At 43.8% G+C, this 24,273-nt stretch overlaps 1 protein-coding gene across 1 annotated transcript; it reads right to left on the reverse strand.

The window, feature by feature from the left end:
* Window positions 1–578: 578 nt before the first annotated feature.
* Window positions 579–18,589, reverse strand: LOC110297820 (zinc finger protein 780A-like). Its single transcript, XM_029479486.1, is given in 9 exon segments — window positions 579–2,372; window positions 2,374–4,517; window positions 11,302–11,400; window positions 13,278–13,404; window positions 14,311–14,363; window positions 16,124–16,203; window positions 16,467–16,720; window positions 18,254–18,313; window positions 18,484–18,589. Coding segments are annotated over 5 exon segments (2,634 nt in total). The 5' UTR covers window positions 14,344–14,363; window positions 16,124–16,203; window positions 16,467–16,720; window positions 18,254–18,313; window positions 18,484–18,589; the 3' UTR covers window positions 579–2,141.
* Between the last annotated feature and the right edge of the window lie 5,684 nt (window positions 18,590–24,273).

Genomic DNA, 24,273 nt, shown 5'->3' on the forward strand with positions numbered 1-24,273 from the left:
AACTTTTTTTTTTAATATAGGGGTCTCTATACTGCCTTAACTGGACTTAAAGTCATTATATAGCTAGGCTTGCCCCCAACTCTTTTTAATTAAGATTTATTTATTATTTAATTTATTTATTTATGTGAGTAGATGTCATCAGACATACCATAATAGAGCATCAGATCCCATTACAGATGGTTGTGAGCCACCATGTGGTTCCTGGGAATTGAACTCATGACCTCTGGAAGAGCAGTCAGTGCTCTTAACTGCTGAGCCATCTCTCCAGCCCCTTGCCTCCAACTCTTGATTCTCCTAATTCAGCTTTATAATAACTAGGATTCAGATATGCTTTGCCATATTCAGTTTTAAAACATATTAATGGTATATCCCCAAATCTATATACACAGAAAAACAGGATCAACCTTGTAACTTGTTGACAATTTTCAATCTAGGTGAGGATACAGATGTGTATTGAATATTCCAAGCTTTCAACATGGATGAAAAATTGCACATATATATTTCTATAAGTAGTTTCACTCTGGCTATTTTGTAAAGGTGTTACAGGTTGCCCACCAGAGATGCCCACTGAGACACAGTTTAGAGCCAAATGAAATTCTTTATTCCAGCCAGCTCGGAGTACATTCAGGTATTTGGGACCCAAGTATAATCCCAAGCATTTAGTACAGACCCACATCCTATTATCTTGCTCAGCAGCTGCAAGGAGAGCTTTTGCCCAAGCAGGCAGTTTAATAGTGTGAAGATAAGCAGATAGCTGGAGTGGGAGGTTTAAAAAGAAGTCACAATAAATTATTAGAGGCAATTTGACCTCCAGTAGAATTGGATATACCATCAGATTCTCCATCGAGGGAATCAAATTCTAGTTGAAGTTAAAATGTTCTCAGCAAGAATAAGAGATTGAAGATCCAAGAACTTTCTTGTCCTATCACAAATGTAGTTTATCTTCAGGTGTGGAGAGGACACAAATAATAGGATTTTAACTTTTGAACTTTTTATGGTTTTTACTCCTTTAGAAAGTTCTTATTCATCAATGATTGTTTTAAAACTTTACCACACAAATACTTAAGAAATGGACTCACAATTCAAATACTTTCAAGTTCCTAACCATCCATTACAAGAATAGTTATTTAAAATTTAGCAGTGGGTAAAAGCATGAGATTTCCTAAACTATCTACAGTGCAATCAGGCTTCCATGTCAGTTATGCTAATGCTCATGAAACTAGAACTATGTAAAACCTGTATTATAGAACATGGGCACTGACCAATACTGTCAAGGACTTTATTCTCTATTATAGCTCCCGTTGCCATGACTTTGGCTGGTCCTGTGCTGGCCATTGACAAATTATGCAAAAAGTAAACATCTGCTCTAACATCTCAGGAACCATGGGGGGGAAAAAGCATCTCCGGCAAACGCAGTTGCAGTGACTGCTCCCCAGTACTTGACAGCCCTTGGTGACTCCTGATGAATTAAGTTTATACAACTAACAAGATGAGAGTAAATCAAGAACGTGATTACTACATTGTATTTCTGACAATAAAAGACATTCGCAACAGAGTATCTTCTCTGAACAACCGACTTTCCACATACCCATTCCAAAGGGTTTCTTGGCAGCAACAGTACATGAATTCTTTTGATGTTGACCAATTGCCAGGACAGATTAAAGTTTCCACATTCTTTTAAGTGACAACCTTCCCAATATGAGTTCTCTGGTGTCCAGTCACATTTTCATCCACTGGCTTGTCCTCCTTGCCTACACATGCAGGCCCCCTGGAGAGTATGGATTTTTCTCAGGCTGGATAAGCTCACCATTTTCAATAAAGGCTTTTCTTGAGTCTTCCCTGTCACAGGATTTCAGACCTACAGGGACTCTCTGATGAGCTGTAACAGCCAATTCTATAAATGTTCCCACGTTCCTTGTATTCACTGTATTTGAAGCCAGCATGGCTTCCTTGATTTTGAAGATCTAAGTTCCAATTAGAGCTCTTGGCACATTCTTTACAGCGATAGGGTTGATTACCGATGTGAACTTGCAAATGTGCATGAAGGCTGAACTATATCTTAACATGTTGCCACCTTACTCATATTCATAGAATTTCTCACCAGTAGAAACTCTCTGATATACAGCTAGCTAGCTTAGAATTTATTGTAGGCCTTTCATTTTCCTTACATCATGACTTCTTATTAATGTATGTATAATGTCAAAACAAGTTTCATATTCACCTAAGTCTTCCCACGTTCTTAACCCTGTGAGTTTGTCACCAGTGTGAATGCTTTGATGTACTTTAACATCTCTGCCATGTGTAAAGTACTTCCCACATTCACTACATTCATAAGGATTCTTATCAATATGGATTCTAAAATGTCCAAGGAAACTGGTAATGGTATTTAAAAGCTTCCCCATATTCATTACATTGAAAGGGATTCTCACCAGTATGGATTCCCTGATGAATGCCAAGGTTCGTTCCGTGAACAAAGTCATTTCCACCTTCCATGCACTGAAAGAGTTTCACATCAGTATGAATTCTCTGATGTTTACTGAGTTGGGACTTATATCTGAAGGCTGACCCACACTGCTGACATTCAAATGATTTCTCTCCAGTGTGGATGCTCTGGTGCCGAGTGAGGTATGCCAGAACAACGAAGGCCTTTCCACACTCTTGACACTTAAAAGGTTTCTCATCAGAATGAATTTTCCGGTGGTGGAACAGGCTTGAGCGATGAATAAAAGCTTTCCCACACTCATTACATTCATATGATTTCACACCACCATGAATAACACTATGTTGAATGAGAGTGGATTCACGCTTGAAGGACTTCCCACATACCTTGCATTCAAAGGGTCTGTTACTTGTATGAACAATGTGATGGTTATTAAGTTCACTGGGAAGATGAAAAGCCTTTCCACATTCTTTACACTCATAAGGTCTCTCACTACTGTGAGACTTCTGATGACGAATGAGAAGTGTATTTAGTCTAAAGAACTTCCCACATTCTTTACACTCAAAGGGTTTGTTTCCAGTGTGAATACTCTGATGTTCAGTAAAATTTGATCTTTGACGAAAGCATTTCCCACATTCCTTGCACTGATAGGGTTTCTCATCAGTATGAATTGTGTAATGTTCATTAAGTTGGTACTTACGTCTGAAGGCTGACCCACAGAGCTTACACTTGAAGGGTTTTTCTTCAATGTGAATTTTCTGGTGCTCAGAAAGGTATACCTGAAGCCGAAAAGCCTTCCCACATACATTACATTCAAAGGGTTTCTCACCTGTATGAATAGTCTGGTGCATAACAAGGTGTGTGGCAGTTCTGAATTTCTTGCCACATTCGTTACATTCAAATGACTTCTCTCCAGTATGAATGGTCTGGTGCCGAGTGAGATGAGTCAGAACAATGAAGGCCTTCCCACACTCCTGGCACTGAAAGGGTCTCTCACCAGAATGGATTTTCTGATGTTGCATGAGGCTTTTGTGTCGTTTAAAGGCTTTCCCACACTCATTACATTTGTGTGGTTTCACATCAGCATGAATAAGCCTATGTTCAACAAGGTTAGAGATTCGATGGAAGGACTTCCCACATTCCCTGCATTCAAATGGTTTTGTACTTGCATGAATGGTTTTATGGTACTTGAGCAGGTCAGGAAGATGAAAAGCCTTTCCACATTCATTGCATTTGAAAGGTTTCTCACCACTGTGAGACTTCTGATGTCTTGTGAGCTGTTGGGGGAGTCTGAAGGCTTTCCCACATTCATGACATTCAAATGACTTCTCTCCAGTGTGAATGTTCTGGTGCCTTGTGAGCTGAGCCAGAACAATGAAGCCCTTCCCACAGTCCTTACACTGAAAGGGTCTTTCATCAGAATGAGTTTTCTGATGTTGCACGAGGTTTGAGCGCCGTTTAAAGGCTTTCCCACACTCACTACATTTGTATGGTTTCACATCAGCATGGATAATCCTATGTGCAACAAGGTTGGAGACTCGGTTGAAGGACTTCCCACATTCCCTGCATTCAAATGGTTTTTCACCTGTATGAATGGTTTTATGGTACTTAAGCAGGTCAGGAAGATGAAAAGCCTTTCCACATTCATTACACTCAAAAGGTTTCTCACCACTGTGAGACTTCTGATGTCTTGTGAGCTGTTGGGGGAGTCTGAAGGCCTTCCCACACTCCTCACATTCATAGGGCTTCTCTCCAGTATGAATACTTTGATGCTGAGTTAGAGTTGACCTACAACCAAAGCACTTCCCACACTCTTTACATTCATACGGTTTTTCTGTATTGTGACCAAGAGTCTGGCAGGTATAAGGAGGCATTTCTGCCTTGTTAGTTATCTGTTGACCAGCATCACTCTGACAATCCTGTAGTCCATGGAATGTACTATAGTTGGGGCCAATACTAGTACTAGAGTCCTTAGGGTCAAAAGTTATTAATTGCTTTATGCTCTGTTCGAGAAATTTTTTATTATTAATAGGATTTTCTGGAGATATATTTTCAGCATCATAATCCGTCTTCAAGTCTGAAAGAAAATGAAAAAGCAAGAATATTTTATTTTCCTGTAACATAAAAGCTATTAAATGAATGGCTAGACTAAAGTAACAGGAGGAAGGAGAGCAGCAATAAACACAGTTTATGTAAGACAATAGTTTACAGTAGAACAGGTTGGAAATGGGAAGACCTGTCTAAAGTAAGGATTCTGATTTCTTTAAAAACACAGAGATGTTATGGGAATATGTTTTGTTTTGCTTCTTTTTGCATCTTTTTTTTTTTCTTTTTGCTTGTTGTTTTTCCTACGTAACAGCCCTGGTTGTCCTGGACTCATTTTGTAGATGTGCCTGGCCCTGCCTCCCCTGTGCTGGATTAAAGGCATAGGCCACCTCCTCCAACAGAAGTTTGTAACGCCAGGCGTGGCTATGGGAATGGACATCCACAGGAGATGTCTATGATTTGCCTTGTACTCTAGCAGGGGCTTGTTTTTTCCAGTTGCAGACAGTTTTCGCAAGTGTCTGATGTTTGGAATTCTGGGACCTTTTGAGAGGGTATATGCTGGATGCTGTTGATGAGGTTTGTCAAGTGGTCACATACAAAGAGATGAGAAGAAGAAATTAGACATTGTGACGCTGAAGAACAAATTTGTTCCAAGAAATTTAACACCCCTAATCAGCAGGACGTAGTCTTAACAATATCGACACCTCCTTTCCACTCAAGCCTTCTTTCTGTCCTACCCAGTGTTGGGGGTTTAGGAGGGTGGAATAAGTAAGGGTAGAGGACAGTGGTAGAAAAAGAAACCCATAAAGTAGCCAAAAGTCTGTCTATATTTGTTTGCTTAATGAGATGTACTGGAATGACCTAATGTGTTCATTTGCATTCTACTTGAAATACACACTGTCAGCCATCAGACAGTTCCACCAGCCTGCCCTCAGGATGCTAGCAGCAGCAGCTTATGTCATTACCACAGCTATCCAGGTCCCAGCAACCCTAGCTCTCTCTCCTAGTCTGTCTTTCTCTCTCAATCTCTGACTTCTTTTCTCTGTTCTTCTTTCTGCCTCTCTCTCTCTATCTCTCTCTCTCTGTCTGTCTGTCTGTCTGTCTCTTCAGTCTCTGTCTCTATCTCTCTCTCATGCTCCCACCGAGACAGCCTTTCAATTTCACCCTTGGAGCTGGTCTTTGCTACTCTGTGCGGTTCTTTTTTTCTTCTGACCCCTTATTCCCCAGGTCCCATCCCTTAACCCTAAATAGGAGAGAAAGGAGGATAGAGTGGGAAGAGAGAGAAAAAGAGAGAGAGATCCTTGGATCTAATTTATTTCCCATCCATTGTTCCAAGTTTTCAGCCAAGCCCATTCAAACGTTTTTCCCAACTGTATCTCCCTCAGACCCCCAACAATGAGCTTTAAACACAGTCCCTTCTAGCAGTTTTTCCAATACTAGCAGCTCCAAACTATAACAACTGTTCTAGCCCATCTGCTCACCTCAGCTTCTCCTGACTCACCTGTCTCCTAACAATATCTTCTGTCCCAATTGCTTTCTCCTCTCACTCTGCTCAATCTCCTTTCTCAGCCTCTGCTGGCTTTTTATATCCTGCACTGAAGGTCAAGCAGTACTAATGGTTAAGAATTCGTAAAAAAGTCCAGTTGACCTTTTAAAGGGCCAGGAACACAAGAGAAATCACACTATACCCCCAACCCCCAATGAAACTCTTACACTAGATCAGTTGTGTGCAATACTTTCTTTCTTTCTTTCTTCCTTTCTTTCTTTTTTTTAAAGATGTATTTATTATATTTAAGTACACTGTAGCTGTTTTCAGACACACCAGAAGAGGGCATCCAATCTCATTATAGATCGTTGTGAAGCACTGTGTGGTTGCTGGGATTTGAACTCAGGACCTCTGGAAGAATAGTCAGTGCTCTTAACCACTGAGCCATCTCTCCAGCTCCTGTGGTATACTTTCTTAGCACAGATGTATACCGACTAACTTCCTTCTCTATATTAACTGCTTTATCCCAGCCCCCAACTCCATCAGGCCTTCCCTGGAAACTCAAAGACTACTCTGGTCAGGGAAACAGACAGACTAACTGCACATCTTCACCTCTCCCTCCATTCCTCCAAGTCCAATCCCCGGGCTCATCTCCAGTTCTGTAGGAGACCACCTACTTTGGCCTCTTCTCACTCTGTTCCCATTTCCAGGGAATAAGCAGATTCTAGTGGAAGACCTGCTTTCCTCCTTCTTATGGATCCCTGCTTTGTTAGGGTTTTACTGCTGTGAACAAATACCATGACCAAGGCAACTCTTATAGGATAACATTTAATTGGAGCTGCCTTACAGGTTCAGAGGTTCAGTCCATTATCACCAAGGTGGGAGCATGGCAAAGTTCAGACAAGCATGGTGCAGGAGTAGCTGAGAGTTCTACATCTTCATCTGAAGGCCTCTAGAAGAGTGGCTCCCACGTGGTTAGCAGTAAGGTCTCACTGCCAACCCCCACAGTGACCCACTTCCTCCAACAAGGCTACACCACCTAATAGTGGCATTCCCTGGGCCAAGCATATTCAAACCACCACATTCCACTCCCTGTCCCCTATAGATTTGTTCAAACATCTGAGTCTATGGGGAGCATACCTAGACATAGCATAATAAATTCATTTAGTCCAATTCCAAAGTCCCCATAGTCTATAGCAGTCTCAACAGTGTTAAACGTCCAAAGTTCAAAGTCTCTTCTGAGATTCATCCAATCACTTAACCATAATCCCCAAATCAAGACAAAAAAACAGCTGGGAAAACTCCAAACTCTACATCTCCATATCTGATATCAAAAGCAATCTTCAGATCTCCAACTCCTTTTTCATCTTTGTTGACTGCAACAAAGTTCTTCCTCCTGGGCTGGTTCCATTCCCTGTTAGAAGCTTTCCTCAGCAGATAGCCCACAGTCTTGGCATCTTAAACATCCTGGGGTCTCCAAGGCAACTTCAACTTTGCAGCTTTTTGTTCCGATGTCTGGGATCAACAAATGATCTTCTGGGCTCCTCCAAAGGGCTTGGGTCATGTCTCTACCTCTTTCCTCTGTAGCATTCTATCTAGGTTCTGGTTGACACCACTCCACTGCTGCTGCTGTTCTTAGCGATCATGCCGAGGTACTGACATCTCCAATATATTGGGGTCTTCAACTGTAATGAGGCTTCACCAATAGCCTCTCATAAGCTCCCGTCATGGTGTCAAGTCTCAACTTCTTTGCATAACCTCTTCAGTCCTGGTCATCACCTGCATCTGAAGCTGCCCCTTCACCAATGGCCTTCCCTGGCCTCTCACAGTGCCAAGTCTCAGCTGTTCTCCATGACCCTTTCATGCCTTCAAAACCTGATTCTTATACATTACCAAGTCCAGCTGCAGTATGAGGTACAACCTTGGTTATCCCTGGAACACAGCTTCTTTGTGCTCTCAGAAAACACTTCCAGCCATTTTCACCTCAGTGCTACTGGTTTCTTCTTAATCACTGATAATTTCTTAGCTCCAGCTAACTAAGATAAATTGTCCCAGTACTTCCTTCTATTCTGGACTCTAAAGCCAGAGCCACAAGGCCAAAGCTGCTGAGTTCTGTTGCTTCCAGAGGTGGAACATGGCCCCTTATTCTTTTACCAGTTTTCTGATTTTCAAATCCCTCACTTGCCTAAGCTTGGCTGTCCTGGAACTTGCTCTGTAGATTGGCCTTGAGCTCAGAGATCTGCATGGTTCTGGCTCCTGGGATTAAAGGTGTGTACCACCATGCCTTGACCTAAATTTAGCTGGGTGGGATCTTGCCCTAAAGTCCCACTGCCTTAATCTGTTATTTCCTAGAACATAGGATTCAGCTCCATTCTACTTCCTAGTGCCCCTTTAATATTTGAACCATATATTTTCCATTTTTCCTTTCCCAGTTTGTTCTTTTTCATTAAAACACTCTTCATAAGACTGAACTGTAGTAACCACAAAACAATATTTATACCACGCTGTTTTGAGACTTCCTTTTTCAAAGCAATTAATCAAAATCTCTTCAGCTTAGCCTCAGGCAAACTCTTTGGACAATGGCAAAAAGCAGCCACCTTCTTCACCAAAATACCACAAAAACAGTCTCTAGGCCACACGCTGAAATTCTTCTCCACTGAAACCTTTTGGGCCAGATCTGCACAGTTCAAAATCATTCTCAGCAACAAAGTCTTCCATGTTCCTACTAGGATAGCCTACTAAGCCCCATTGAGAGGACTCCACTGCTTTCCCAGTCCAAAGTCTTAAGATCTACATTATTCCAAACAAAAGCATGGGCAGGCTATCACAGCAATATGCTAGTCTCTGGTACCAACTTCTGTCTTTGTAAAGTTTTACTGCTGTGAAGAGACACCATAACCAAGACAACTCTTCTAGGATATTTAATTGGGGCTGACTTACAGGTTCAAGCCAGTATCATCAAGATGGAAGGATGGCAGCATCCAAACAGGCATGGTGCAAGAGGAGCTGAGGGTTCTATTTCTTTTTCTGAAGGCTGCTAGGAGAAGACTGGCTCCCAAGTGGTTAGGAAGAGGGTCTCATTGCCCACCCCCAAAGTGTCACACTTCCTCCAACAAGGCTACACCTCCTAATAGTACCATTCACTGGGCCAAACATATTCAAATCACCACAATCCCTGGACACACCCCTCCTAGCCCATCCCCATTCCTAAGTGTCAGCTCCCATTACCTAGGAACACATTTTACCTGGAATTCTCAGTGTCTATACCCATCAGGATTCCACAAGAATTTCCTTCCAAGTAATACATAGCTACCACACTCTCCTAAGAACCAGAAAGGGCAATAGAAACCAAATAACAAAAAAACCAGCCAACAAAGACAAGATCAGATATAAGCACTTCACAAATACAGATGCCTAAAATTCAGTACAAAACCATAATAAAAGCTAGGATAATATGTGTGCACCAGAGCCCAGCAACTGTACCACAGCAGTCCCTGAGTATTATTACAACATTGCTAAAGTGCAAGAAAAATATTTAAATAGCCTTTTAAAATATGATACAAGTCATTAAAGAGGACAATATCCTTTAAAGCAATCTATTAAAACACAAACAGTGGAAGGAAATGAATGAAATAGTTCAAGACCTGAAAGCACAAATAGAATCAATAAAGAAAGCTAAAACTGAGAAACATCTGGAAACAAAAAGCTTACAAACTCAAACAGGACCCTCAGAAGCAAGAGTAACCAACGGAATATGAGAGGTAGAAGAAAAATCTCAGACACTAATGAAGTGGAAATTGCTGGAGACTTAGTTGTGTCATGTAATGTTTTTCTGGAAGCTGTCTTATGAGAAGATGTTTTGCTGAGAATAGGCATATGGTGGTTTTCTGGAAACTCTCTGGTGAAAGGGCATGTGATGTTTTGCAGGGGCAGATGCTTGTGATGTTTGGAAGGGTATAAGAATAACCCAACAGACAGTGGACAACGCCTTTGCATTGGTTCGCCTTGCAACTCCTCACTAGTCTTTGTTGGTCTTTCCTGACACTGGTCTTCGCTGATGATGCTCTTGCATTGATTCGCCTTGCTTTCTTTGCTGATCTTTGCTTGTCATGATTTTGCAGAGAGAAATGCACCAAAGTCCTTCTGGAATCCAAGCTGCTTCTTGCTGCTTCTGTGGGCTTGTGCCACAGCCTTAGAGTTTCTTCTGGCCTGAGCTGCTGCTACAGATTCATGTTTGGTGTTTTGCTAGTGAACTGGACTACTAACAATAAAGATGGGAATCACCCCAAAGAATTATTTCTAAACAGATCCACAACTCCTGTTTTCTATTAACCTTTCTTTTCTACTACCTCTGGTGGGTGGTGGGCTATAAGGGAGGTTGAAAGCATTAAAGAACTAGAATTAAAATAGGTTTTGAAAAAAATCTAAAGCTACACATTGAAGACACAATAAAAGAAATAAATACCTGTCACAAATAAAATGGTAAATCTAAAAAAACTCCTGTGCAAATCGAAGGAGGAGGAGCAGCAGCCCAGTTCAAGGATAAAAGAAATATTTTCAACAAAATCATAGAAGAAAATCTCCCTACTCTAATGAATAAGATGCCTACTAAGGTACAAGAACCATGCAGACTCCCAAATAGACTGGACTTGACACCAGAGTAAGGGAAGCAGACAAAGAGCAGAGCTTCCTTCACATCCTTTTCCCAGGCTGCACCAGAAGGTGTGGCCCAGATGTAAGATGGGTCTTCCCATCTCAAAAGATGTGGGTTAAAGGTGGGTCTTCCTACTTTAGATACTTACTTAACAAAAATCTCTCATAGGTGTACTGAGATGCTTGGATTTTAGTTAGTTCCTAGTCAATTTGTCAACCAAGAAAACCATCACAGCTCCCTGCCAACCTAGGTAGAAGGCTGTGTGATGTATGCACTCAGATGTTTCTCTACTTGTCATTCTGTGCTTTGTGAGTCAGGGTCTCTCATCTGCCTGGAGCTGACTTGCCAGCAAGCCCAAGGGATCTGCCTTTGCCACCTCCCCAGTGCTGCAGGGAGGAGCCACCATCACACCGTGACTACAGTGACCATGAAGACACAGAATTCAAACACATTTGGTGCCCCTCCCTGCGTTACAGCTTTCACTGGTGCTGAAACTGTCTTGGCTTTGGTTCAGTGGTCAAGAACTCTAAGAGCTCTGCCCGACGCCCTGGGTTAGAGACCCAGCAGCCCCTATAACTCCAGCCCCAGGGAGCTGACCCTCTCTAGGGCCTCTTAGGATACCTGCACACGTGTGTGCACACACAACCAATAATGAAACACTTCACTCTTACTCACCTGGGCTCGGCCTGTCTGTTTCTTCCTTCACAGCCATCCAGGGCTCTTTCTCCTGCTCTAGTAAGACGATCAGATCTGGCTTAGAAATGCAACTTCCCACTTAAAAGAAAGAAAGAGATGGCTCAGTGTGTAGATTTTCATTCATTCATTCATTCATTCATTCATTGGGACTGGGTCTCTTTTAATAATCCCAGGATGTAGAGAACATATTACATCAGCCTGGCCTTGAATTTACTTGATCTGCTTGCCTCTGCCTCCCAAATGCTGGGACTGAAGGTGTGTGCCACTATGCCCTGTTTGTGTAGATTTTAAGAATACACATTTATTATAAAGGCCTATACAGCTGGGCACAGTGGATCATGCTTTGTGAGGCCTGCATGGGGGAAATGAGCCAAGCCATTTACCCTGTATAGCAAGATTCTTATCTTGGAAAAACAGATCAAAAGCTTCTAAAAGCCAAAATAATGCTGAGGAAAAGAATTGAGAGAAGAAAAAGCAACCTGGGTAAGAATTCAGCTGCTTAAGATTAGTTTTAATCTCCTTTAAATGCAGACAGGGGCTTGTCACTTAAAAACAAAAATATAATTGAGTAGTGAGAACAGGAACGCTTAAGCTATACTGTCTAGTACAAATCCCATCTCTGCAGCTCACTAATAATGACATTCATTTAGGCAAGTCCCACAAGATTCTATGCTCAACTTTCCACCTGAAAACTAAGCATGGCGGCACACACACAAATGGTCACAACACAGCAAGTCCACAGATGGTCTGTCCTGCGGGAGACCTGGCCTCAAAAACACGAAATTAGTAGTAGTAGTAATGATAATAATTGAATTAATGTTTTCTATTTGATAGAGTTGATACTAAGATTAAATACTATCACAAGTACTTTAAAGATTGTCTGACCTACGCTAATATAAAATCATTATTTTTTACACTTCCATGTATTTATTTAGTTAACGCGGGGGATGGGACTAGGGCCTTGAGCATCCTGGGGAAGTGTTCTACACCTGACTTACATTCACAGCCATAAAAATTATTCTCGTTATTGTTATTTATATTGCCTTTTGTTAAAATTTACACCTCATTCTTCAGATTTGGTCAATGAAAAGCAAACTTCAAATCCGAGAATTTCCACTACAAAGCAGGTAAAGGAAGTGTTCGCTGAAGGAAACAGAATGTGTCCACTTCTGTTTTTGAGTAAACTCTATAGATTCACTAATGAGTAAGATTGACTCTTTCATTTAGTTATGCATGTAAGGGGGATGTATGTGCTCATGAGGGTCTGTGCACACATGTACATGCATATCCAGGCCAGAGACCAGTGTATTAGGTGTGTTCATTGACTGCTTTTCACTTCTGTATCTGAGGCAGGGTCTCTCACTGAACCTAGAGCTCACTGAGAGGACCAACAAGGGGTGGGCAAGCAGGCAATTCATGAGGCTCCTATTTTCAATCCAATAAATCTCACATGCTTTCTATGGGATAAAAAAATTACTTTATGTGTATGTATTGCTGAGCGCCATGTACAAGCATGGTACCCATGGGGGCACGAGGGCATCAAAGTCCTGGAGCTACACCTGGTTGTGAGCCCTCTGTGGTGCTGGGAATTGAACCTGGATCATCTACAAGAATAGCTGGTTCTCTTAACTGCCAAGCTATCTCTCTAGCCCAAGATTCTCTTTATGAATTTATCTCTTTATTTATTTTATTTATTTATTTATTTTGGTTTGGTTTTTTTTGAAACAAGGCCTCACCCTGCAGACTAGGCTAGCCTCGAACTCAGGATGTATCTGATGGTGATGTTGCACTCACAACATTCTTCCTGCCTCAGCCTTCTCAGAGAAGCAATGACAGGAATTGGTCTCCATCCCAGCTTCAGCTACCACTGGAAAGATGGCACTGTCCTTTAATTCAGAGTGAGGAAAGCCCACAGTGTAGAGGACACATCCCCCATTCATGGGGCACAGGCTTACCCACTGCGACCAGGTTGCTGTAGGTCTCCAACATCATGTCCCTGTATAAGACCTTCTGAGTAGCATCCAGGCAGGCCCACTCCTCCTGAGAGAAGTCAACAGCCACATCCTTAAATGTCACTGACCCCTGAAAGAGCAAACACAAGGAGAGTGAAACTGGGGAAGCTTTCAAGATGGAAACCAGAAGGGAACGGACTCAAGTGTGGGAAGGGAGCCATAAGGAAATGCTCAAGGCACCTGACTGCAGGAACCCTCCATAAACGACGACTGTGCCCACCTACATAGCCAATAGCTGTGCCTCTCCACTCCACCCACATCCCTCAGGTTATACCCACAGAAGGGAAATGTCACCTGGGATCAGGGTAAAACACACAAGAAATGCTGTGAGTCCTTGAGTTTATTATGCTATCACATGATGTCATTAAGACTTTTTGTCATGAGAATGATTTTATACACTATGTAAGAGTCCACATTATGTGCATATTATGTTTAATCTTTCCAGGGATCAGTGTATCTCAGGTCTTCCCCAACTCTGGAGACTACAATCAGCTCCCTATCACAGCCTAAATGATCTTTCTCTCTGATACCTCAACTCTCTTCTAAAGCCTCCTCAGGGAGGTCACCTTGTCACACACATGCACAGGGAATACTCATTCTCACACTCTGGGTCATCAGTCTGACAACACCTCAGATGTCAGTCAGGTTTCTTGGTGCAGTCAAATGAGACCATCACCTTAAAGTTTTGAAGCCCCTAAAGCCTGTTCCCTGTGGGACTGGCACCTCCACTGCAGGGACAGTCCTCCCTGAGCACAGACCAAGCAGAGAGCACGTGTGGAGGAATGCATTCAAAGACAACCCCAGTGCCAGCTGGGAAGAGGCACAGACAGGAAGTGCTCAGACCTGCCAGCCCTCACTGGAAAGGGGCAGACTGGGCTGGGGGATTCCGGATCCTTGGGNAGCTTCAAGAGGGAAAGACAAGAAGGAGTCACCTAACCTGAAGTCACCCTAGGTCAAAAAGAGAAAAACAACTTACACAGACCATGTCCTGACTATTAGAGCTGGCCATTCTTCTTCAGGCTTCCTGTCCTGGGGGACAAAAAGAAAGCCATCACTGCATTGTGACTTGATGTTCCCAGGCTGACTTCTGTCACTGTGATGTCATCGACTACACTTATTTCTCAAGCCTCCCCACTCACTCTCTCCCCCACACACTGCTCACAGCCTCCCACACACAAATTGGAAGCACACAGGAGTCTACACAAAGCTGATCCCCTCCTAACCCAGACAACCCACTGCCAAGGGGGCAGTGTGGGAGTGCAGGGCACAAACATGTCTGCCTTGAACTTCCTCCAGAAGAGGCCAGCAGAAGGGATCCCATCTTCCACCCTGAGATCCAGCTCGCCCTGCACCTGGTCCGCTCCTCCTACTGTGAGCAGATCTCAGATCTTCCTACTGGAACCCCACCTATCAAGGCTCACAGGGGCTCACAGCATCCAGGTGGCCCCTCCTGTGTAAACTCAGGGCTGAAGCACAGCGAGGCTGGAGGGGCTGCAGCTGCAGTGCTCAGGCAGGGTCCAGCATTCTGTGCCCACTGTTAGTGAATGGCACTGTGCACCATGGACCACTCTCCTGAGAACCTTCCCTCATCTATGATAACACTTATGTCGTCTCAATTAAGCCATGATCCTTTATGGAGATAATTAGCTATAAAACATCCTGTCACAGGAGGTGAGTATATGTTTCCCTCTTTCCATAATATGAGATATTTTGAAGAAAATAATACTAAATTTGGTGTGGGCATCATAAGTGTTTTGATCCTAGAACTGAGTTTCTCAACCTCCGCACGGCTGACACAACTGTTCTTTCTTGGGCTGTGTGAGGACCATCTTGTGCTCTGTGCTACACTCAGCAGCACTGACCCTCTACTCACAAGCTCTGAGCAGCACACACAACCCTCAGACCTCCCTAAGATGCTGCACCAGGGAGCAGCCATCACCAAATGGGGACCCAGTGCTCCAGGCCTAAGCCTTGGTTCAATCCACTCTGGACTGTCCATCTGTTTTTGAGACAGTCTCCTGTATACCATGCTGGCCTTGAACACCTAATGTTCCTTCCTCCTTCTCCTCTCAAGTACACATCTGATCATCTTATAAAATTTTACATTTTCATATCCCCAGAAAGTCTACAGACAAATTTTCCTTCTATCTTTATCCTTCCTTCCCTTCTCCCTCTGCATACACCAGGCTAGCCAGCCTGCCAGGGATTCTCTTGTCTCTACCCCACTTCTTGCCATAGGAGGGCTGGCACTGCAGACATGCATCTGGCACTGCACAGTTCCATGCTTGCAGGCACTGCATCCACTGAGCCAGGTTGGCAGACTACATTCTATGCTATTTATAACTTTTGTACATTTTATACACTTCCAAGAGATAGTCACACCCTCACTTTCATTCCAGCATCATTTCCATAGCAGTGATACGCGACCCCACCAACAGACAAATGGACCAAGCACATGGAGGATGGGGCTCACACACAGTGAACCATTTACTACAATGTGGATGGATGCACATGGAGAATAACACGTGCAATACGCTAAAGAGAAAGGCAAGCGCGGGGGCAGGGGATGGCTCAGGGGCTGAGCGCTAAGCCGCTAAGGCTTTTCCAGAGGAGTTCAGCCTCCTGACAGCTACAATGCCTGGAACTCAAGCTGCAGGGGATCCTGTACCTCAGGCCCCTAGACCACCTGTGCTCATGGACACACAACTCCACACATGTACATGCGTTTCAGGAAGAACATAAAGAGTTAATCTTTAGAGAAAAAGACAAATACCCACAACCTCACTCACGTGGGATCAGACCCTGGCGTCATTGGAACCATGAAACGCTGGACCATGGGGTTTGAATGGCAGAGGCTGGATGTGCCGCACTGTGGTTGTGGGAGAGACGACAAAGACAACTCTTCCATAAGGAAGAGTTGGGAAGATGCTGATCATATATAGACTGACAACACTTTAGCTACGCAGCACAAGTCCAGAGATGCACCATGAGACATGGTGACTGTGATTAACAGTTTGTAAAGACTCAGGAGCATAGACAGGAAGTACACTCATTACACAAATGGTACTTTAGTCATTCTGATGCACACACAGTCTCCAAATTATCACCCTGTACACAATACACACAACTCACCTGAAAATTTAGAAAGTTCTGCGTTACATTAATACACAGTTTGTGTTCTCGTTGTCTTGAGACAAGGTGTCACCATGTAGTCCAGCCAGCCCAGAGCTCGTCATTGTGGATCACACTGCTATGGAAGTCACAGAGATCTCCTGCTTCTGCCCCCCAAATTCCGAGATTAAAGCCTAGCTTTTCTTTTTGGGTCGCTTTCTTGAACATCCACCAGCTATCGCATTGTTTCTCACACTCCCTTGTCCTGCAGAACCCTGAGGGGAATGAACCCAAGATGGCCTCACAGAGAACAACTAAAGCACACCAGGCCCTTAGGATATGGTGGCACTGCACTAACAGGCTTCACCACAGGCATCCTAAGGTTCACGACAGGCCTGGAGAGCCTGAGGGGACAGAACCAAGACTCTAACCCGATACCACAGATCCACACCCCACGATCAACCACAGCATTGCTCATCTGGATCGGGCCATTACCCATTCCACACACACACACACACACACACACACACACACACACACTCACACAGTCAGAAAATCACTAGCTCTCAAAGATGCCAAATTCAGTGCTATCACTTTTCCACTCCCAAAGTTCTCAAGAGTGAACAGAAATCGTCTACGACCTACATTTTCCCCTGCAGAGAATACCTATTAAACACATCCCCATCTAACCTTAAGTGAATGAGACTCAAACTACGATATTTATTTATTAGGTTCTGTGCAATTACTGCGGGATGACCCTAATCTATATCTCTAAATGACAGTCTGGCTACTGGTTCAACTGCACTTCCCAAATCCTTGCTGTTTCAAACTTCCAGGGCTACTTCTGCTCCAGCTGTCTGGTGTCCCCAGGAGGCATATCACTCTGGCAGGAACTGTTGGTCCAGCTCTTGGAGACTGCCTGTTCTCTAGTCTTTTCCTCCCCTGTGCTCCGCCTCTGTTCTCTCTCCTCCCCTGGTGGTGCCTACTTGAGACCCACAGCCCAGTTACTCAAACTCTACCTCTCTCTAGTCCTCTCAGGAACTGGCTGTAGCTAGTTTTATTTCAACTCAGGTTTTAAACTGGGGAGCAAAGTTCACATAGCATCACTTGGAATATGTGAGGATCTGCTCATGGCGAGGGGTGGGGGGAGCAACCAGATCTTGGGAGCCAGTATTTAGCATTAAATACAAGCAGCACCAGCAGCCCTGAAGTCCCCCTGCTTTGAACGGAAGGTCTATAAAGATCAAAGTCCATCTGCTATGTGATGCCATGGGTAGGAATTGGTTTGTGTTTGAGATTCCTAACGTTAACCTCTGGAGATTCTTATCTATAAAGTCTAGGGAAAAAGTCTGACTATTGAGAGATGGCAAGGATTACTGAAACAATAGTGAGGATACTAATTGGGAGGAGAACGAACAACGTAAGGGCCACAAAGTTGGAGCTATCAGTTGGTCTGTTACTCCTTCATTTACTGACAATTCTATAGTCTAAACCTAAAGCCTCATTTCTCACACGGAGAGAAGGCACAAACTTCGCCCTTTAGTCTTAGCTGAGTAGCAATAAAGATCTCATGCTTCTCCAGCCCTCCTTTGGAATAATGGCCGAAATGGGGAGCCTGTGGGGAGCCCAAGGAAGCCTGAGATCCCAAACTAGATCTGAGAGCATCCTTATTGAGCACTTTCCCTCCCTTCCCACAACACTCGCATTGCTACAGCTCAGGGAAACCTAGGGAACTTATCAAGTAGCTGTCCCCGCCTCCGCCCCCAGGGAACCCTCGGAGGCACTTCCGGCCTCAGATGCTCACTTACCTCAAAGGAAGCTTCCCTTCAGACTCTGCACCTGACCATTCCTTGCTTCAGCCCCTGTGCCTGCAAGAGAAAGCAGGAGCAGAAAGCTACAAGCATAGTGACACAGGTGATGCAGAGAGCTCAAGGTGCGTATACATACAAACAGACACACACATCACCGTCCCTACACACTCACACAAATATCAACATCCACCCCACACCCACACCCAGCCTGCTGGTTCCGATCTTACTCTGTAAGGACGTAGGCCATAGAGCGATTTCTTCCACCTACGAGAAAAACCTGACTTTTCACGGGAGCAATGCACGACACCGGAATTCGATCCGTTACTTCCGGCGCGGTGGACCCTGGGAAATGCAGTCCTTGCGGCGGAACTCCCGGAAGCCCAGAGCTCACAGGTTCAGGACGAACGGAGCATGCTACTGGGACCAGCCCACCTTGGAGCTGCGCCGGGTGGAGTCAGGGATTTTTCCAAAAAGGCACAGCCTTAAAAGCTCCCTTGTGGTGCTCAAAAGGTACTTCCGCTTCTGCGCGCCACTGATTTTTCTCTCCCCTGGAGCGGACTGACAAGCAGAACAGGAAATAAGATCAGAATGGGATATAAATGACTTGAGTCCCACTGAGTGGGATTCTACCTCGCTGTGACTTGCTAGGGACTATAGTAAATTTGGAAAGACTGAGCTAAAGAATTGTTGATGTTAAACGTGGATAGTTTACATCAGCGATTTCCGACAGCCAGGTGTTCTGGACCCTCCCTGAGTTCAGGGTCCCTGTTACCTAGATAGAAAACGGCGAGTGAGGACCACATCAGAAGGTGTCAACTGAGCCGTGTCAGTTAGACAGTAATTTACCTCACGTTGGAGGATGAAAACAAGGAGGATTTGAAAACAAGTCAGACTCAACCGAGTATTAACTACAGAAAATATGTTGAAGTTCAGGACTCTAGAAGATTAAGAGTGGCCGTCTTCACAATAATGAAGACTCAAGTTGATTTGATAATCGAGACAGACTGGGGACACAACATTGCCAGTGTAAATAAAGAGGCCAAGGCCTCAAGTATAATAAACATGTCTGCGCGTGGTAAGACATGCCTTTTATCCCAGCAAAGGGGAGGCACAGCTCGCTGCATCCGTGAGACTGAAGCCAGCTACAAGTATAGAGTGAAACCCTCCCTAAAGACTAAAGTAAACTAAAAGTACTAATAGCGCAGCTTCAGGCACGAAGCAGGGGAAAAGCCTGGTAAGTAATAAGGTAGTAATAAGAATGACAGCCAGAAAATGGCCTAGTCGGCCATCATTGGGAAGAGAGGCTTTATATGCCCCAGTACAGGGGAACGCCAGGGCCAAGAAGTAGGTGTGGGTGGGTAGGGGAGGAGGGCGGGGGGAGGGTATAGGGAACTTTCGGGATAGCATTTGAAATGTAAATAAAGAAAATATCTAATAAATAAAAAAAGAAGGGGGGGAGGAAAGATCAAGCTGTGAGGACTGGAGAGATGGCTCAGTGGTTAAGAGCACAGACTGCTCTTCCGAAGGTCCTGAGTTCAAATCCCAGCAACCACATCGTAGCTCACAACCATCCCTAATGAGATCTGACGCCCTCTTATGGTGTGTCTGAAGACAGCTACAATGTAGTTACATACAATAATAAATAAATCTTTAAAAGAAAGAAAGAAAGAAAGAGAGAGAGAGAAAGAAAAAAGAAAGAAAGAAAGAAAGAAAAGAAAAGAAAAAGAAAAGAATGACAGCCAAACCCACCATCACCTCAATAATGAACAGAACAGACAGAGAAAAGCAATAGTGCATAGTTGAATTAGAGAACATTTCAAAATGGAGACAGTTAAAATGTAATGAAATCCAGACGCGTTGAGGTTACTGCTTTCATTTACACACGTGTAGCAGAAATGGTCCCTATTCTCCTTCGAAGACCATACTTGTGTACAAGGCCAATTTTTTACTCTACACACAAAAAAATGACTTCTGTGAGTACATCTGTTGGTTAAGTTTCTCTTTAAGTATAGACTGATGTCATTTTGTTATTCATTCTTGGAGGCAATGATGTTTCAAAACAACTTCTTTGACCTCCATTTTACGTTTACAAACCTTGCCTTTCTTGACCTCCCTAAATTAACCTATGTTCTGTTGTTTGTAAAGTTTCCAAAATGCAGTCTTCTGCTTGTTCCTGGGTTGTCTTTGAGACATTTACTCTCTGTTTTTATTAATGTTGGCACTACCTACTTGTGAAAGAACCTAGTGGGGAAACCCCCACTCAATTCTCGATTCGGCGTGCACCCAAGAATCACGAACAGACGGCCAACTTGATGTAAGAACACGAGGTAGTTTAATGACGGAGCTCCGGGCCAACACATATCTCCCGCAGGAGACAGAGGTGTTGACCACATGGTAGAGTCATAATGGCAGAGCTCCGGGTTGAAACGTATCTCACGCAGGAGACAGTGGTTTCGACCCCGAGGCTTGGAAGCTAGGGACTTTTATAGAAAAGGGGTGGGGCTGGAGGAGGAATTGGCACGGTTTCACATGATTGGTCCATTTAAACATCAACAGACTGTCAGAAGGGCAGGAGATAGGGAGGCACTAGGCCAGTCAGGACATGTAACGACGGGCCTGCCCGGGCATGTCCTGGCCTGTTCTGCTATGTTCTCAGCCCCAGGTTTTAAAACTCACAAACTCTTCTTTGGGCTATTTGACATACATTACATGAATCACAGGTCTCAAGTTTTATTTCCTTTCACTTGGTCTTAGGTTTATGCAACACTCCTCCCAATGACAAGAGAAGGAAACGTTTATTGACATAAGTTATATATTCTGGGCTATAAGACAAGTCTCCAAAACAAAACAAAACAAAACAAGCCGGGCAGTGGTGGCGCACGCCTTTAATCACAGTACTTGGGAGGCAGAGGCAGGCAGATTTCTGAGTTGGAGGCCAGGCTAGGCTACAGAGTGAGTTCCAGAACAGCCAGGACTACACAGAGAAACCCTGTCTCAAAAAAACCAAAAAACCAAACCAAACCAAACAAAACAAGACAAGTCTCAATGAATGTAAATGAATCTAAGTTATGCACATGATGTTTAAAAAATGGAATTAAAGTAAAAATCAAGGACAGATAACTATGACAATATATTAATTTCCCTGTTCCTAGGAAAAATAGCCGAGAAAGCAGCAGAAGGAAGGAAATGTTTGTTGTTGCTCTTGGTTCTAGTATTCAGTCCTTCACAGCAAGAAGAGGTCATGGTGGGAGGAGCTTGGGGCTGATGGCCACCCTGTCTGCAGAAGCAAAGAGAAAGTGACATGCTCATTTTCAGCTAGCTTTCTCCTTTTATGTAGTCTAGGATATCGCTTTCAAGGTGTGTCTTCTCACCTCACTTAACCTCACATAGATCATCCCTTCCTGACACATCCAGAGGCTGACTCGTCTAAGAGAGCCTCAGAGTCATGGCTAGGGGCTCCTCTCCCAGGGGATTCCAGATCCTGCCATGCTGACAATATCATAAACACATTTACTCAGATACTGGAAACTTGAAAGTGTATGAGTAATAAAATAACTGAAATTGTATGTTTGAGTTATCCCTTTAAGGAATATAATTTTCTGTTACTTGATGTCTTAGAGTGTTACTGCTATGAACAGACACCATGTGCAAAGCAACTCTTCTAAAAGATGAGATTTAATTGGGGCTGGCTTGCAGATTCTGAAGTTTAGTCCAGGATCATCAAGGCAGGCGTGATGGAGGAGCTGAGAGTTCTACATCTTCATTCAAAGTCAAACAGGAGAAGACTGGATTCCAGGCAGCTAGGACAAGCCCACACCCATGGTGACACTCCTATTTTAACAAGGCCACACCTCCAAAGAGTGCCACTCCCTGGGGCAAGCATATTCAAATCACATTTGCCTTGGAATAAAAATAACAGTTGTGAGGGGTTGGGGATTTAGCTTGCAAGTCCAAGGCCCTGGGTTTGGTCCCCAGCTCTGGAAAAAATAATAAAATAAAATAAAAACAGGTGTGAAAGTTGTCAGACCAATTTGAAGTCATTTGTATCAGACTCTGGCTAGATGGAACTTGTAATCCCTCCTTTTCCTTCCACCTTCCTGGCTTCACATTCACTCTTCTAAATCTATGTCATGTGAGTGAGCCATGCCTCTCCACAGTAGAGACAGATTCCATCCTGTGTGGAGTGTGTGTCAAAAACCCATATTTGTGTTTTGTGTGTATGTGAGTTTATGTCTCATGTCTGCTTTGGAAGCCAAAAGTGGAGTCTGAGGATGTGGTGGTGTGTGTGGCCATCCACACTTAGACTGGAGTGGGGATCCTGGAAATCCTTGTATTGGCCTCCTTCTCTTGGACCCTCTTTTTAGAAGATGTGAATTGAGGCCATCAGAGAAAATAACCAACCATTTTGTGTTGGCCAATATCCTTTAGATTCCTTGGGCAGGAATCCCACAGAGCATGGAGACATTTGGAATTCAGGATTTCATAGCCAAATGTTAGATGCAAGCTTATCTTCTACTTTCTCCCAGAAATTTCCTCAGCACCACCTGTGTTTCAGGTGGCTACCATGCCTTACGTCTCAACCCCACAGACTTCATAAGAAAAAGGCTACCCGGGTCCTGATCTGGTTGTCTCCCCTACTAGAAAATTCATTGTCCCCCATGACACTGACAGGCCCAATGTCTAGCATGAATACATCTGCAACTTCAAGTCTTAGATGCCACTCTTGTCTACTCACTGGTGCAGGCAGAGACTCATTCTTCCTTCTCATTGTCACCTCTCCTGGTATGATTTGTCTAGGAATCATGAAGTGGTTAGTGCATTTATCATATTATATATCCTCCACAGGCACAAACTGCAAGTCTGGTAGCTTCATAGCACTAAGCCGTCTCTCCAGATGGCTCCAGAGACCAGAGTCATGAGATCTAGCCTGACACTTGGGAACTCCTTTGTCTAATTATTTTTCTGTCTCATTTGCTTTTGAAACTTTTGTTTTTCGTTACAGCAACCAGAAGTCACAGTTTATGAGATGGTGTGACCCTAATGTCTTGTCTCCCAGCCTTCAGCCCCTTTTGCCTAAGATGGCACACCAAGTCAGTATGTGCTTATCCTGCTGAGGAAGCTGTAGAAGATATCTGGTTACTACAGCAGCATTGTAGGTGTTCCCTAGTCTGCTCATGACAATGGATCAAAAACCCACTTTGTAGCACTCAGATTTTACACACTTGACTGGACTCAGATTTTACACAGGGTGACTACAGAGCCATGACTCTGGGGAAACCATGCACTTAAAAACCACTGCAGACAGTGCTGTGCCACAGTTGCACTGGATGCTGCAGTAAGCATCTTGGATGAGTCTGTTCAGGGCCTTTGTCCCATTAAACCCACAGGAGCTGCTGAGATGAACAGTGCAAGAAGGCTCAATAGATCAAGTCAAATTGGAGTCCCTCAGGCTGAAGTTCCACGTGACAAAGCCATTTTGCAGAGCTCCTCCACTAGCTTATTTTCCCAGACTCCTTCCCCAGAAACTCCTAGTTCACTCTCCATATGGACCTCAGGGTAACAGATCAACACATGAGATTTTTCTACTAGAAACCTGGAAATCTTCTGTTGCATATAATGGTCACCAGGTGGCAACAGGAGTGTAAGGATAAAAGCAAACACAAAGGGCTTCATTGCCCCTCAGTTGTCCACAGACTCATCTCCATCCCTGTACCCGTATCAGCAAGGAGAAAGAATGGAGGAACAAAATGAAGGCCGCTGGAGGAGGAAAAGGAGGAGGTGATCAAGGGTCCCCTTACCCCCAGCAAGGGGATGATCACCACTTTGGTGATTTTTGTTTTTCTAAGAACAAGACAACTCTGCTGTGAAATTCCTTTGTAAGTTCAATTAATTCAAAAATCTTTTCTATATATGACTTCGATTTTTCACTTTGCTCATGATCTAAGAAAATCCATTCCATAATACTATCTTCCCTTTGCACAATGAGTACAGTAGGGGAACGAGTTGAAGGTAAAATG

Source organism: Mus caroli, chromosome 7 (genome assembly GCF_900094665.2).
Source record: "Mus caroli chromosome 7, CAROLI_EIJ_v1.1, whole genome shotgun sequence".
Taxonomy (NCBI): domain Eukaryota; kingdom Metazoa; phylum Chordata; class Mammalia; order Rodentia; family Muridae; genus Mus; species Mus caroli.